Source organism: Budorcas taxicolor, chromosome 1 (genome assembly GCF_023091745.1).
Source record: "Budorcas taxicolor isolate Tak-1 chromosome 1, Takin1.1, whole genome shotgun sequence".
In the NCBI taxonomy this organism is placed as follows: Eukaryota; Metazoa; Chordata; class Mammalia; order Artiodactyla; family Bovidae; genus Budorcas; species Budorcas taxicolor.
Window position 1 is genome coordinate 55,429,692 of NC_068910.1, and position 13,246 is coordinate 55,442,937.

The window sequence follows — 13,246 nt, forward strand, 5'->3', positions numbered from 1 at the left end:
AAGCCCCTCTTTCCAGCAAGTAAGGGGGCCTGCGAGCCCGCTCCCACCAGCCACAGAAGGACGTACCTGCGCCTGCAGACTTCGGAGAGGAACACTCACCTTCGGAGAAGATGATGTGGTCGTTGCACTCTTCAGCGCTGCAGGAGCACATGAAGAAAGTCTCTCCGGACCCCTTTCTTTCCTTCATGATGCACTTTGGAGAAGCAGCATCGTCCAGGACAAATCCATGGTAGGCAATCTTGGGGTCGTGGCAGACCGTCTCCAGCGTGATGTTCTCGTCATTCTTCCTCCTGGGTGCAGAGAAGGCAGGTGAGTGTGACCCCAACAAGGCGGTCTGGGCCGCGTCAACCTCAGGACGTTGTGTCTAAGTGGCGCTGCCTCCCGTCACTCAGCTCCACCTCTCGCAGCTCGCCCGGCATCTCCTGCGCCCTCCCACCCACTCCACTTTCCCCTTTGCTTATCTCAGAGCCCACTTAGGATCATAGCATGACGGCTGTCTCGGGGACTAACTTGTTGGGAAAGTACACTTGAAGCCTTAATTCACTCATTCAATCATTAGAGGGAGGGCATGGGGAAAAGGAGACGGCTAGGTCCTGGGGGTGACTCTAAACCTTCCCTCCTGACCGCCCTGTGAGGCTGCCAACACATCCCTAGTTTGCTGGACAGAATCTAGCTAAATTATTCTCAGGGAGTGCGTCTGGCAAAGCGGCTGCGGTTCTGCTCTTTTTGTTTGCTGGGCCCGGGGCTCCGTGAGTGAGGGCGCCATCCCAGCCAGCAGCTGGCGGGGCTGGCAACAGAAGAAACTTCCAGATGAAGAACTGCGGTCTCCTGCACGACAGAAAGGGACATGAGGGAAAATACAGAGCGACGTGGGAAAGAACTGCAAGGCGTCCTTCCGTGCCGACACCATAAACTGACTGTCCCTGCACACCGCACGCTTGGAGCCCAGCTCAGCAGACAGCCCGGAGACTCCCCAACCGAAGCCTGCCATTTGCAGCAACATGGATGGATTTGGGGGAAATTATGCTAAATGAAATAAGACACAGAAAGACAAGTACTGTATGATGTCGCTTATATGTGGAATCTAAGAAGCACGACAGAATAGTGAACATAACAAAACACAAGCAGATTCACAAAGAGAACAAATCGGTGAGGAGGTGGGGGGAGTGGGAGGCACAGATTGCTGGGTGTAAGGCACACGCAAGGATGAGAGTATAGGAGTATTTTCTAATCACTGTGAATGGAGTGTGACCTTTAAAAATTGCATAAAAATTAAAAAGTAATTTTGAAAAACACACTTAAAAAAATCCTCTCCTTAACCCCCAAGTTATTGGGAGGTCTTGAGGAAAACAGTGGCCGTGAAACAAGAGGCCCTCCTTACCCCATAGGGTGTGGGCTGTGGAGAGAGCTCCAGGGCTCCCGGGGGGAACGCAGGTGAGTGAGCATACAGGTGTGTGCTCGTCTGGTTGAGGGGGAGGGTCCTGCGTTTGACTTTGGTAGCAAAATGAAGGCACGCCGAGTCCCCCAGGCTCCCAGGGAAGGGCATGGTATCGTTCCTCTGCGAAGCTTCCAGAGGCCCTGGGAAGGGACAAGGAAGAAACTGGGAGCTTGAAGAAAAGCCTCTCCAGAGCCCTGGGCCGGTTCTCTCTGAGCCCTCGCCTTCTACTGCCACTAACCGCAGAACAGGGACCGCAGGGAGGCGGCTCAACCTCAGTACCCGAGGCAAAACAGAAGCACAGTCACGGACGTGGAAAACACATGTGTGTTACCGGGGGTGGGGGGCGGTAACCTGGGACTGCATACACGCACTACTGTATGTGACTGACGCTAATAAGGACCCGCTGAATAGCACAGGGCCTCTACTCCGTACTCTGTAATGACCTACATGGAGAAGGAATCTAAAGAAGAGGGGGCATACATATATGGATATATGCAAACATATAATGGGCTTCCCTGTTAGCTCAGATGGTAAAAAAACTGCCTGCAGTGCGGGAGGCCCAGGTTCAGTCCCTGGGTCAGGAAGATCCCCTGGTGAAGGAAATGGCAGCCCACTCCAGTTTTCTTGCCTGCAAAACCCCATGGACGGAGGAGGCTGGCAGGCTACAGTCCATGGGGTCGCAAAGGGTCGGACACGACTGAGACACTTCACTTCCTTCACTACACATATACATGCGTCAAAAGGGGGAAAAAAAAAACCAACAAGACTGAGGCTCCGTAAGGTCCTTAAGGGCTTCCTCCACTCGGTGCTGTAACAGCGCCCCGCAGGCAGACAGGGCCCACTGTGCAAAACATTTTGGATACACTGAAGCACAGAAAGGAAAAATACAGGGAAATAAACACAGACTTCTTTGTCCTGCAACTGAAGAGACTGTCAATATCCATGACGAAAGAACCACAGTCATCAAATTAATATTGGTTCCAAAATATTTCTATCCTTGAAAAGGACTTAAGCATTTCACTTGGTGAGAGTGCACAACTGGCATTAATTCAACAAAGGAACGAATGAAAAGAAGACTAGAACAGATCACAGAGAGCGGTCTTCTGTTCCCCCGCTCGGCTATTTCTAACACAGACTTGTGTCTGAGTGTGAGGGCCCCGGCACACAGACTCTGAGGCTGTGCAGGTGCTTTGGGGAAACGTCCTTTCAGGGAGCAAAGCTGCAGAGAGTGGGCAAGGGGTTTGCGATGAGGCCTCAGCTGCCCTCTGGGCGGCTGGGGGTTGGGAGGGCCCGTCAGAGCCGTCCCAAGCTGAGGTGATGTGGTCAAGCATTCAGGCCCCTGCACCAGCCAGTCCTAGGGGCTGGTCCCTGGAGGCAGAGCCACTCCAGCTTGGTAAGTGCAGGGGAGGGGCCCTCCCTGGAGGGCGCCGGGTGAGTGCCCCGGTGCTGCGGGGGTGGGGCCACGGGGGAGCGCCCACGCCCACACTGGCGTCCCCTCTCTTCACCTCTGGATGTGTCTTTCTGCAGACAGTTGACTCTACATCTGAAACACGGAGGGGGCAGAGCGGGGCCCCCCTTCTGAGATAGCAAAGCATCAATGCCAGGAGCGCGCGGTTCACATTCTACCCCCTGCACTTGGACTAGGGGTAGGGAAACCCCCCTTAATGAAAAAGTCTGCTTTTGGTGCAGAAGTTAAGTTCTCATCCCCATTGGCTATGTAAGCAAGGGTGAGCAGAGAACAGACACGGAGGAGGAGCCTGGGGTCACCCGGTCGGGCTCTGAAGCTTCCTGCCCTGAACCTGACCGGTGGTCACTCTCCCCTTGACCTTGGTCTGATGCTTCCAGAGAAGGGCACCTGCCCCACTGGCAGGAAACCATGACTGAGAGAACACCTCAACTGACCTTGAGCTCAAGTCTGTCTGTCCATCCCCTTCGAGAAGCTGTGTGTCTCTCCAGCCTTGTAGGCTTCCGCACAACCACTTACTACATTTCCCACTCAAGAGCCCTTCCGCTCTCTCCGCAGAGCCCACGTCCTCTTTACTGGACTAACCTGGCTCCCTGCCCCCGCCAGCCCTCGGCTGGCAAGCGTCTGGACCTCCCATCACACGTGTCCCTCTCCTCGAACACCACCTCTGTCAAAGCCCTTTTGCAAAAGCAGGGCTCAGAGCTGGACACGGTGCAGCCGGCAGGTAATGGCGAGCCACTGTGACAGGTCTTGGGTGTGAACTTTCCTTTAGCTCTTAAGCACCTGATTCATGCCCCAGTGGGTAGGGAAATGTGCCAGGCTCTCAGATCTACTGTCCAGGCTGAGGGCACATGTTCTGGAGAAAGTCTCCGGAGACTCCTGCCCAAAGGCGCAGGCAAAGATAACTGGGTGGATATTCTCATTTGCTAACAGCCAGGAGACACAGAGCTTACTTTAAAAAAAAAAAAAGCTGATGCATTGAAACCATCTATATAATTCTTCAAAATGTTACATTTCATCAACAAATGTATACTTTTTTTTTTTTTATAAAATGAGGACTCTCTTAATTATCACTGTTTTTTTAATCTCTGGCTCATATCCCCAATTCATAATATATGTTAATAACTATGTGCTAATCGAATGATTCCCACTGTGTGTGTGTTTGTGTGTATATGTAGCAAAAATGAGAGGATGAGGGAGGGAAGAAGAAAGAGAAAAAAAGGGAAAGGGAGGGAGGAGAGAATCTGCTCCCAGAGAAAGAGGCGGAGTCTGGCCAGCGGTGGTGTGCTGCGCTAGCCAGGCTTCTGACTAAGGCACGGGTTATTTCCTCATGCCCTGAGTCGCTGCCCCATCTCTGACAAGTGCGCCCCTCTTGCAGCAGGCCAGCATGCATCTCTGTGAGACAGGGCTGAGTCTGCCTCGGAACAGAGCTCTGGGCGTCACTGCAGGGTCCCCAGGGGGGTCACTTTAGTGGCTGGTAAGCGGCAAATCCCTCTCCTTGACTCAAGGAAGGGGTGTGTGTGTATTTGAAAGTGTACAGAGTAGCTCAAGAAATTACACCGCGAAAATGAGAGAGAGGGACTGAAGGGGGGAACGGGACAGATGCCGAAGAGACGAGACGCGTGACTCTACACCCCCAACGCCCACTGCTTGTCAGGGGAGGGGGGGAAGCACTGAGAAGCACCCTCACCAGACAGCCACGCAGACCTCCTCCGGCTTCTCGCAGATGGCCGTGATGCTGCAGTTGCTCCAGCAGGACTTCTGGTTGTCGCAGGTGGACGATCGCACGTCACAGAACTTACACAGCTGCGACAGCTTGACGGCACCGTTGTGATCAGTGACCATCAGGTCGCTGTTAACTGCGAAGAGAAGAGAGACGTGCCACGTGGTGAGCCGACGCAGCCAGCTACCAACGGAGTCCCAATACGACGCGATGCCAGATGAACCCGGGCCCACTAACAAGGCACGTGGAGAAAGGCTGCTAACACCTCCGCACCAGAGGAGAAGGCTGTGATGGAAGCCAGCGAGGGGTGGGGATGGCTGGGCCAACGTCTTGCCTCTGTCAGTGACCGTCGTAAGGCACTCCTTCCACCAAAACCTCTGCGCTCAATCCAGAGACAGACGTCAAGTCAGCCTACCACATGGTACTGGGTGCTGCTGGACGTACTCTTAAAGGAAGTTATAGTTTAGCTGGTTGGGTGGAGATGAAAACAGACCAGGGCAGGGCAGTTCAAAAGAGAGGCACGCACAGAGGGCACGGGAGCCCAACAAGAGGGCGGTGGGCAGACCGGGGTCACGTGGAGCGCAGCTGCCACATCTGCAAAGGGGGTCAGCCGGCTCGGAGCAGGCCCTGGGGAAGAGGGCAGACTTGGCCGCTGCTTTCCTGACCTACACTCACCAGAGCATCAGGGCCTTCTTGGCAAAAGCCTGGCTCTGACTTCGCCCTATTGCCCTGAGCCAACTCAGCTGATAAAAGTGTGTCTCCCAGACACACACACACACACACACGTGCGTGCCAGCGAGCTCCAGCTCTGGGCTCTGCTGCCGGCCCCTCTCTGCCCTCCTCCCTCCCAGCAGCGCCGGCTGCCCGCTCTCTTCACTCACTCCCCTCAAGGACACCAGGGCCTCTCCCAGGAGAAGCCAGGCTCCCGTCTGCCTCAGGTCCTGCCCTTCCTCTGGCCTTCGCCTGCCCTCTTGCGCCTTCCTGGCCTCTGTTAAACGTCACCACCTGGTCCTAAGGCAGCCCACAAGGGACCAACACAGGGCTTCATCTAATCTGCACATTCTCCACCACCCAGTGGCTTCCAATCCACACCAAACGCAAGCTCCATGCGGCCTTCTCTGCCTGTTTCCACGCGGCCTCTCCAGGGCCAAGAAGAGGGGCTGTCACACGGATGCCATCCAAAACGTGTACTGATCGATGGTGACTGGCTAATCCACGAAGGTGCAAACACAGAGGCACGCATCTGGCTCTGCACCAGGCAGGGAGCGACAGAGCGCTCCCCGCTCACCCCGGGCAGAGTGCGAGACTCCTTCACGCTCCCCAGTGACACGCGGAAGGCAAACTGTCCCTGCAGCACACGCCACGCTGAGGGGTGCTGACGAGGCGTGACACCCTCGCCCCTCTTCTTCCTCTGTGAGACCCTCTGCCATTGGCAGTGCTGGTAACTGAAGGTGTGAGCCGGGAGATGGAGCCTGGCTATCCTCAACAAACGTGAACTCAAAGGCCCTTCTTGCTAGACGAGAAAAGACAGGGCGCCCGGGCGCAGGGGCACAGGACCAGACCCGCCCTCAGGAGGCGGGACGGTGCTTCTCAGGCCTGAGCAAGGCCTCCTGGTCCGCCCCTGCACTGAGGATGCTCGGGCCTGAGGCCGGGTGCACAGCTTCAGGGCCCTCCCCCGCCGCTCCCTGCCCATGAATTCGAGTCTGCCGGCGGCGCTCTGCCACGCAGCCTTCTGTCGCTTGGGCAAAACACCTGTTTCCTGGGTCTCTAAAAATAAAAACTTACATAAATTTAAGATTTGCTTTCTTGTGGTACAATAAACATAGAAGCATAAAAAAAAAAAAAAGCCCATTCATCCCTCTCAGGCCTCAAGTCCATTTCAGGAAATGTATTTTGAGGTAACAAACTATTTTGAAATTCTCAATGTCTCCCAGACCAAGAGCTCTAACTAAACTTAGCTAAAAATACAGGCTGCAATGTTCTCTGAATCTTGTGTTCATTTGGGACTAAGACAACAGGGGGAGAAAAAAATACGTACACACACACACACACACACATATATATATATATATATATATATATATATTTTTTTTTTTTTCCCCCTACACTGGTTAGATTTGGATCCATTTATGAAACAGCTAATTTAACCTTCGGGCTTCCCTAAAAGACATGGGCAAGGAAAAAAAAAAAAGCCAGGCCGTGTTCTGTTTGATTTTTTTTTTTTTTAATAGAGTAGCTTCAGACAAACATCTATTTGCTGGTTAGAAAGCTTTGTTGCTTTCAAATATAACATCAAGCCTCCAGGACTTGGAATTCAGCCTTCCAGCATTTTAGGATTTTAGCCTCTATTAGTGGTTATCAACTTTGAGGCCAATGCTGAAATCCATCCATCATTTAGGGTGCTTAACAAATTCATGGAACACTCCACCCCGCAGACATGCTGATTTAATTATTCTGGAGGGTGGCCTGGGCACCAGGACTTTTAGAAGCTGCCCAGACAATTCTCACATGCAACCAAGGCTGAGACACTGAGCTGGAATTAGTTGGAAGTGACATAACTGGCACAAAGCAAAGCGGCACAAAAATGCCCTCCCCGTCCACAACACACACACACACACACACACACACACACACGCACGCACACACGTGCACACACGCACACACGCACGCATGCACGCACACACACGCGCGCGCGCACACACACACACACACACACACACACACACACACACTGCATGTGACAGCGAGGGCAGCCTCTTGGCAGAGCCGGACAAAAGCACGCACCCAGGCCACATGATCAGCACGCCGCCACCTGCTGATCCAAAGGAGCCCTTCCCTGGGCTGGCAAATCTTTTTCTAGCAAACAGCTAAGAAATGTGTCAAAAGTGACAGTCAGAAGTGATGGGAGAGCAAGACAGTCAGACGTGACTGGCGGCGAAAGCTGCGGCAGCAGCCACAGATGTGTGGACAAGCAGAAGTGCTTTAGACCTGATGTCTGCAAAACTGTCCACAGGGAGGAGGTGGAAAACAGAAGGAAGAGGAGGAGGAGAAAGAAGGGCCAGCAGGCTGCAGGGTTAGGGGGCCGGGCCTCGGGGCGCTGCCTAGCCTGGCTGCCAGTGGGGAGGCCAAACGCGAGAGGTGAATTCTGGGGAGAGGCAAAAGGACAATCTGACCCCCCGCTTGGAGGCACAGGCCCGTGGAGGGAGGCAGCTCGTGTGCACCTCACCTGTTTGTCAGGGTGTTCAGTTCCCTGGTGGCTCAGATGGTAAAGCGTCTGCCTACAATGCGGGAGACCTGGGTTCAATCCCTGGGTCGGGAAGATCCCCTGGAGAAGGAAATGGAACCCCACTCCAGTACTCTTGCTTGGAGAATCCCATGGATGGAGGAGCCCGGTGGGCTATAGTCCATGGGGTTGAAAAGAGTCGGACACGACTGAGCGACTTCACTTTCCCTTTCAGTTATTACAGAGCCGCCTAAGTTACCGCAAGGAGGCCCCGTTTTTCCCTTTGTTACAGTAAAAGCTACCACTGCTAAGGTGAATGGACTTTCTAGCTTGGCAGTGTTTTTTCTTTTTCAGTTTGAAAGCCTTGACACAGGGCAGTCTCTGCCATGCCCCCAGCCCTACCAGCCACTCCCTACTAGCTGACCAGGAGGCTCCTGACCTGGAGCATTCTGCCAGCAAGTAACTTCCAACCTCTGCTCAAAGCCAGCACTGTCCTCTGTGAACAGGAGCCCTGGTGGGGCAAAGAGGTAAGTGCAAGGACGCAGTGCTCTTCACATCTTTGTTGGGGATCACCTCATCTTGACAAAAGATTTCTGCTCTCACTCTGGAGCGAGGGGGTAGAGAGAAATGCATGCAAACTTTGGTTCATCGCTTCACTATTCCCTGAAGGGCCGTAGTCCCAAGTGAAGAAACCTAGGCCCGCTCCAGAGAACCTGCTGGATAGTTCAAGGCTAATTAGAATGGGAGGCAAGAGCAGCGGGGGGAAGGGGCGGGGGCAGGGGGACATGGTCATTCACTGCACATACGACGGCCTCTGTGCATTCCAGTCCGTGGGGAAAGAATGGCAACCCGCTCCAGTACTCGTGCCTGGAGAGCCCCAAGCAGAGAAGCCTGCTTAGTCCAGCCTACTATAGTAGGCTACAGTCCATGGGGTCGCAAAGAGCTGGACACACCGAACCACCATGCAGCATTCTCCAGAATGAGAAGATCTCTCACCTAGAAAGCCACCCAGCAAGGGAAGTGAGCGAAGGCGGCCTCCCTTCAGCATATGACGGTCACATGGACCGTCACATGTCACTTCTTTTCACACAGACCCGTGAGTCACGGCAAGACCTTCAGTCTCGATCACATCGCCTTCCTCATTTTAGAGCACGTTTTCCCCAGACTTGCTGCCTGGAGACCTTGCTGCCAGGTCTTGAGAATATGAACAAAGTAAACACTTAGCTGTGTCTGTTTCTAGAACAGCACTGTTGTCTTTGAAGGTCAAAGATGAGCAGCCTAATAAGGGTTAGATTATTCCATAAAAATATTGAGGATTTTGCATACAAACTGTGACTTCATACCTTTGGGAATGGTGTCTACCATTAGCTGAACTATTAGGTAAAGTCTCAAAATTCCAGAAATAATCCCAAACATTGGGCAGAAATGCATTTGGGTAGCTTTGAATTCCTGCATCTACCTACTGTCATTTTACAGCATGTTTTGAGGACACTTAGAAATTCATTTATTCTACAAACACCTGTGGATGTCTTGCCTTGTGCTATAAATTTCACAGCAAGGATTATTAAAACTGATATAACCAAGCGCAGCATCTCAAAAAATAATCAAGGCAGCTGGCAAGCAGAACTACTATGACTCAAGGCAGTGCTCCTCCGACATTAATAAGCACACAAATCCCCTGGGAACACGCTAAACCCACCCGGGTGTGTGTACTACGTGTACTGGTTCATGCAGCGGTGGGGATGGCCAGTCTGGAATTTCTAGCAGGCCTGCAAGCTGGAGACTCGGGCAGGAACCAGTGTTACCGTTTTCAGGCAGAATTCCTTCTCCAGGAAACCTCAGTTCTTGCTTGTATGCAAGGCCTCCCAACTGACTGGAGGATGCTCAGTCACGTTGCTGAGGGTAATCTACCTTTCGGAAGGTCAGCTGATGGTAGTTGTCAATCCTCTACCTTCACAGCAAGCGCCGGGCTCCTCTTTGATGAGAGAAGCAGCGCTGGAGCACCCACCAAGCCCCAACCAGCACGCACCAAGCACTCACAGGTACCGCCCCTCCTCTCAGGTAGGCGCTGGCCCCGTTCTCAGCTGACGCTGAAGCTGCCCGGTCACTCTTCGGGCAGTCTTGTGGAGAACCCAGTCTGTGGCTGGCCATGAGTCCCCTGTCTCCACTCACGCTGGATCTAGCAAAATTGAATACCGATTCCTCACCATTTTTCCAGCCATGCTCTCCTATGACAGTTCTTCCCATCTGCTCTTCTCTTGAGCCTGGCCCCATAAACGGTCGTGGGCCCAGAGGCTCTGATCACCATATGGTCCCGGAATGGAAAGACTTGTTCTCGGCAAGAAGGTTTTCAATTGCAGTTGGCATTTCAGAGTCAGACACGGAGGCTACCATCTGGCAGCCAGCCGCCATGGTCTGCGATGCAGGCAACAGACACCCAGGGCCCCTGAGACCAGTGGGACCAGTCTACGGGCCTGTTACATGCATTCTCTAGCCCAGGAGGAAGCACCGAACAACCGCACAGGACCCTTCATATTCATAACGAAAGAGAGACATTCCCCAGTCAGTCAAAGCCTTTGGCCAGTTGCTATAAATAAGTAAATAAATACACCAAAAAGACACCTCATAATTAAGCCAAAGATAGTTGAGAAAGATTTTCCTTCTCTGAACATCTGCTGCATACTCGGAACTTCTAACACAAGGCGGATACCTCCTTTACTAGTTTTAAAATTGTATTGTAACCCTCATCCCTTAAGTAATGATAAGCGTACTGAAAGCAGGAGAGGAGGGGCTTTTCTCCAACGGCAGTGCCCCAAGGTCTCGGCACCAGGAGCTGGTCTGGAAAAACCACCACAAGGGTAGGTACCTGGGAGGCCAGAGTCTGCACAGGAAAGACTCAGAGACACTAGCCTGAAGGCATCCATGTTCCTCATGCAAATACTTTTTTGCAATGATAATACTCCTTAAGGACCCTCCAAGCATGACCTAATCCATACTCTAAAATCTATCTGAAGAGGCAAGGAGATGGATCATTCCTAGCAGTTAAAAGCCTAGTAAGAAAAGACACCTATTTTTCCACATTGAAGCTGCCGACTACATGGTCAACAACCGGGGTTCATCAGGTCTCTGAAATCGTCTCCACACAGAAAGAGACTTAAAACAAACATTAGGTGGGTCCCTGCCCTCCTGTGGCTTACGTACTAGATAGAGAGGCAATGCTGTCAGATGCAACCAACTTGCTTTCTGTGCAAGCAAGAGGTCAGAAAAGGACAAAAAGCTGATACAGGGATAGCCAGATTCATGGAGGAGCTTATTCTTAAAGGATGGGTAGTCTTCAGAGGCATGAGAGGACAGAAAGGCACTTTCCCTGGGAGCAGAGCATAGACCACAAGAGGCTGAGCAGAGCGGGGAATCCAGACAATCCAGGGGCAGGATCTCTGGAGACAGAGAATTATTCAACAACAATTGTTGTTTTGACAGATGGAGAGAAGGAGAGCCACAGGGATGTCCGAGGTTTACACAGCTCATAGCATGGCTTGACCAAAACTACATTTACAAAAGGCGAGGAGAGTGAGGAGGCATGAAAAACGTCCCAGCAGGCGCACAACAGGCAACAACAGAACCTGATTTTGTCTACCTAGTCTATTATGAGACTATCCTATTCTCATTAGAAGGGCTGTTGCTGAAGCTGAAGCTTTAACACTTTGGCCACCTGGCGTGAAGAGCCAACTCATTGGAAAATACTCTGATGCTGGGAAAGACTGAAAGCATAAGAAGGGGGCGACAGCGGATGAGATGGCTAAACAGCATCACTGACTCAATGCATAGGAGTCTGAGCAAACTCTGGGAGACAGTGAAGGACAGGGAAGCCTGGCGCACTGCAGTCCATGGGGTCGCAAGAGTCGGACGTGTCTGAGTGACTGAACAACGACAACACTCTAACAGTGAACTGAAGAAACTCAAGCCTGGTTTAAAACCTTAAAATTCAAGAGCTGGTGAATAAACCCCTGAATCTGGGCAGTTGCAGGCCCTCTGCCCTCTTAATAAAACTCCAGTCTGATGGCACTTTTATAGAGCTAACTCTGAAGCCCTGGAAGGTTGGCGGGGGGGTGGGGGGGTGGGGGGTGGTGTGTGTGTGTGTGTGGGTGTGTGTGTGTGTAATTCCCCACCCTCTGACTTGTTTAACTGAGGGAACTCAGCTTTGAGGATTCCTTTTTTTTTTTTTTTAGCCTTTTTGGCTCATGAGTTTAACACTACACTATGGATCTATGGATGGCTTTACGCCACATAAACATAAATTTGTATTCCCCAAACAAGCAAATTAAGGAATTATGGGATGTGTCAAAGGGATTAATTCCATAGAGTACTTTAAATTGAAAACTTGATTGTGCCTTTGAACTAGGATTTTTAAATTTTGATTTGTAAGGAACTATTAAAGGAGTTATATACATATAAAACTAATAATATATGTTTAAAACAAGCTAGAGCTGACTAGACTGACAAACATCTGACAAGCAGCAGCTGAGTAAGAATATCACCTGCTTCTTCCCTATTTTATACTCCCCAGCCCCACGAACGGGGAAGGCGATGGCACCCCACTCCAGTACTCTTGCCTGGAAAATCCCATGGATGGAGGAGCCTGGTGGGCTGCAGTCCATGGGGTCGCTAAGAGTCGGGCACGACTGAGCAACTTCACTTTCACTTTTTACTCTCATGCATTGGAGAAGGAAATGGCAACCCACTCCAGTGTTCTTGCCTGGAGAATCCCAGGGACGGGGGAGCCTGGTGGGCTGCCGTCTATGGGGTCGCACAGAGTCGGACACGACTGAAGCGACGCAGCAGCAGCAGCAGCAGCAGCAGCAGCAGCAGCAGCAGCAGCAGCCGCCCCACGAACTCCAAATAACTCCCAAGCAGGCAGGCTCTGTTCTCTGCTTATCCCTGAACTTCTCGGATCACTGAGGAATGGAGCACAGTTTGAGTTCTCAAACAAGCTGCTGAATTTGCTTTTTTTTTTTTCCTGATATATGTCCCAGAATCAGGTCACATATCAGGTGACAAAACGCAAACATTTAAAATGACTCTTGCAGATGGAAATATCTGTCTTGTTGCCAGAGGCAGTATTTCAAAATACAGGCACTTCTGCCTGTTCAGAGAGCTGCAACACTTTTAGGTCTCTCAACTTTAACAGAGATCTCAAGGATAAAACACTCTTCTGAGAAGGCTGGGCAGAGGTGAGCAGTCTGCAACAAAAACCACCGTCCAAGCTTGCCAATTTTAGTTCATCACTGAGAAAGCTGATTTTTAACAGCGCGTTTATCTGCAGCGCATAAATCCTAACTGTAGAATTTTTGAAATGAGCCAAAACCCAACAGCATGCAGGTGCTGGGGCTGAGGAAA

The 13,246-nt window shown here is 51.7% G+C and overlaps 1 protein-coding gene across 1 annotated transcript in view; it reads right to left on the reverse strand.

The window, feature by feature from the left end:
* The window catches only part of TGFBR2 (transforming growth factor beta receptor 2), an 88,583-nt gene that overhangs the window by 46,984 nt on the left and 28,353 nt on the right, over positions 1-13,246 (reverse strand). The window contains exons 2-3 of the mRNA XM_052640764.1: positions 4,594-4,762; positions 100-290 (exon numbers count right to left, since the gene is read on the reverse strand). Of these exons, the coding sequence (XP_052496724.1) occupies positions 100-290; positions 4,594-4,762 (360 nt within the window). The remainder of the gene's footprint in view (positions 1-99; positions 291-4,593; positions 4,763-13,246) is intronic.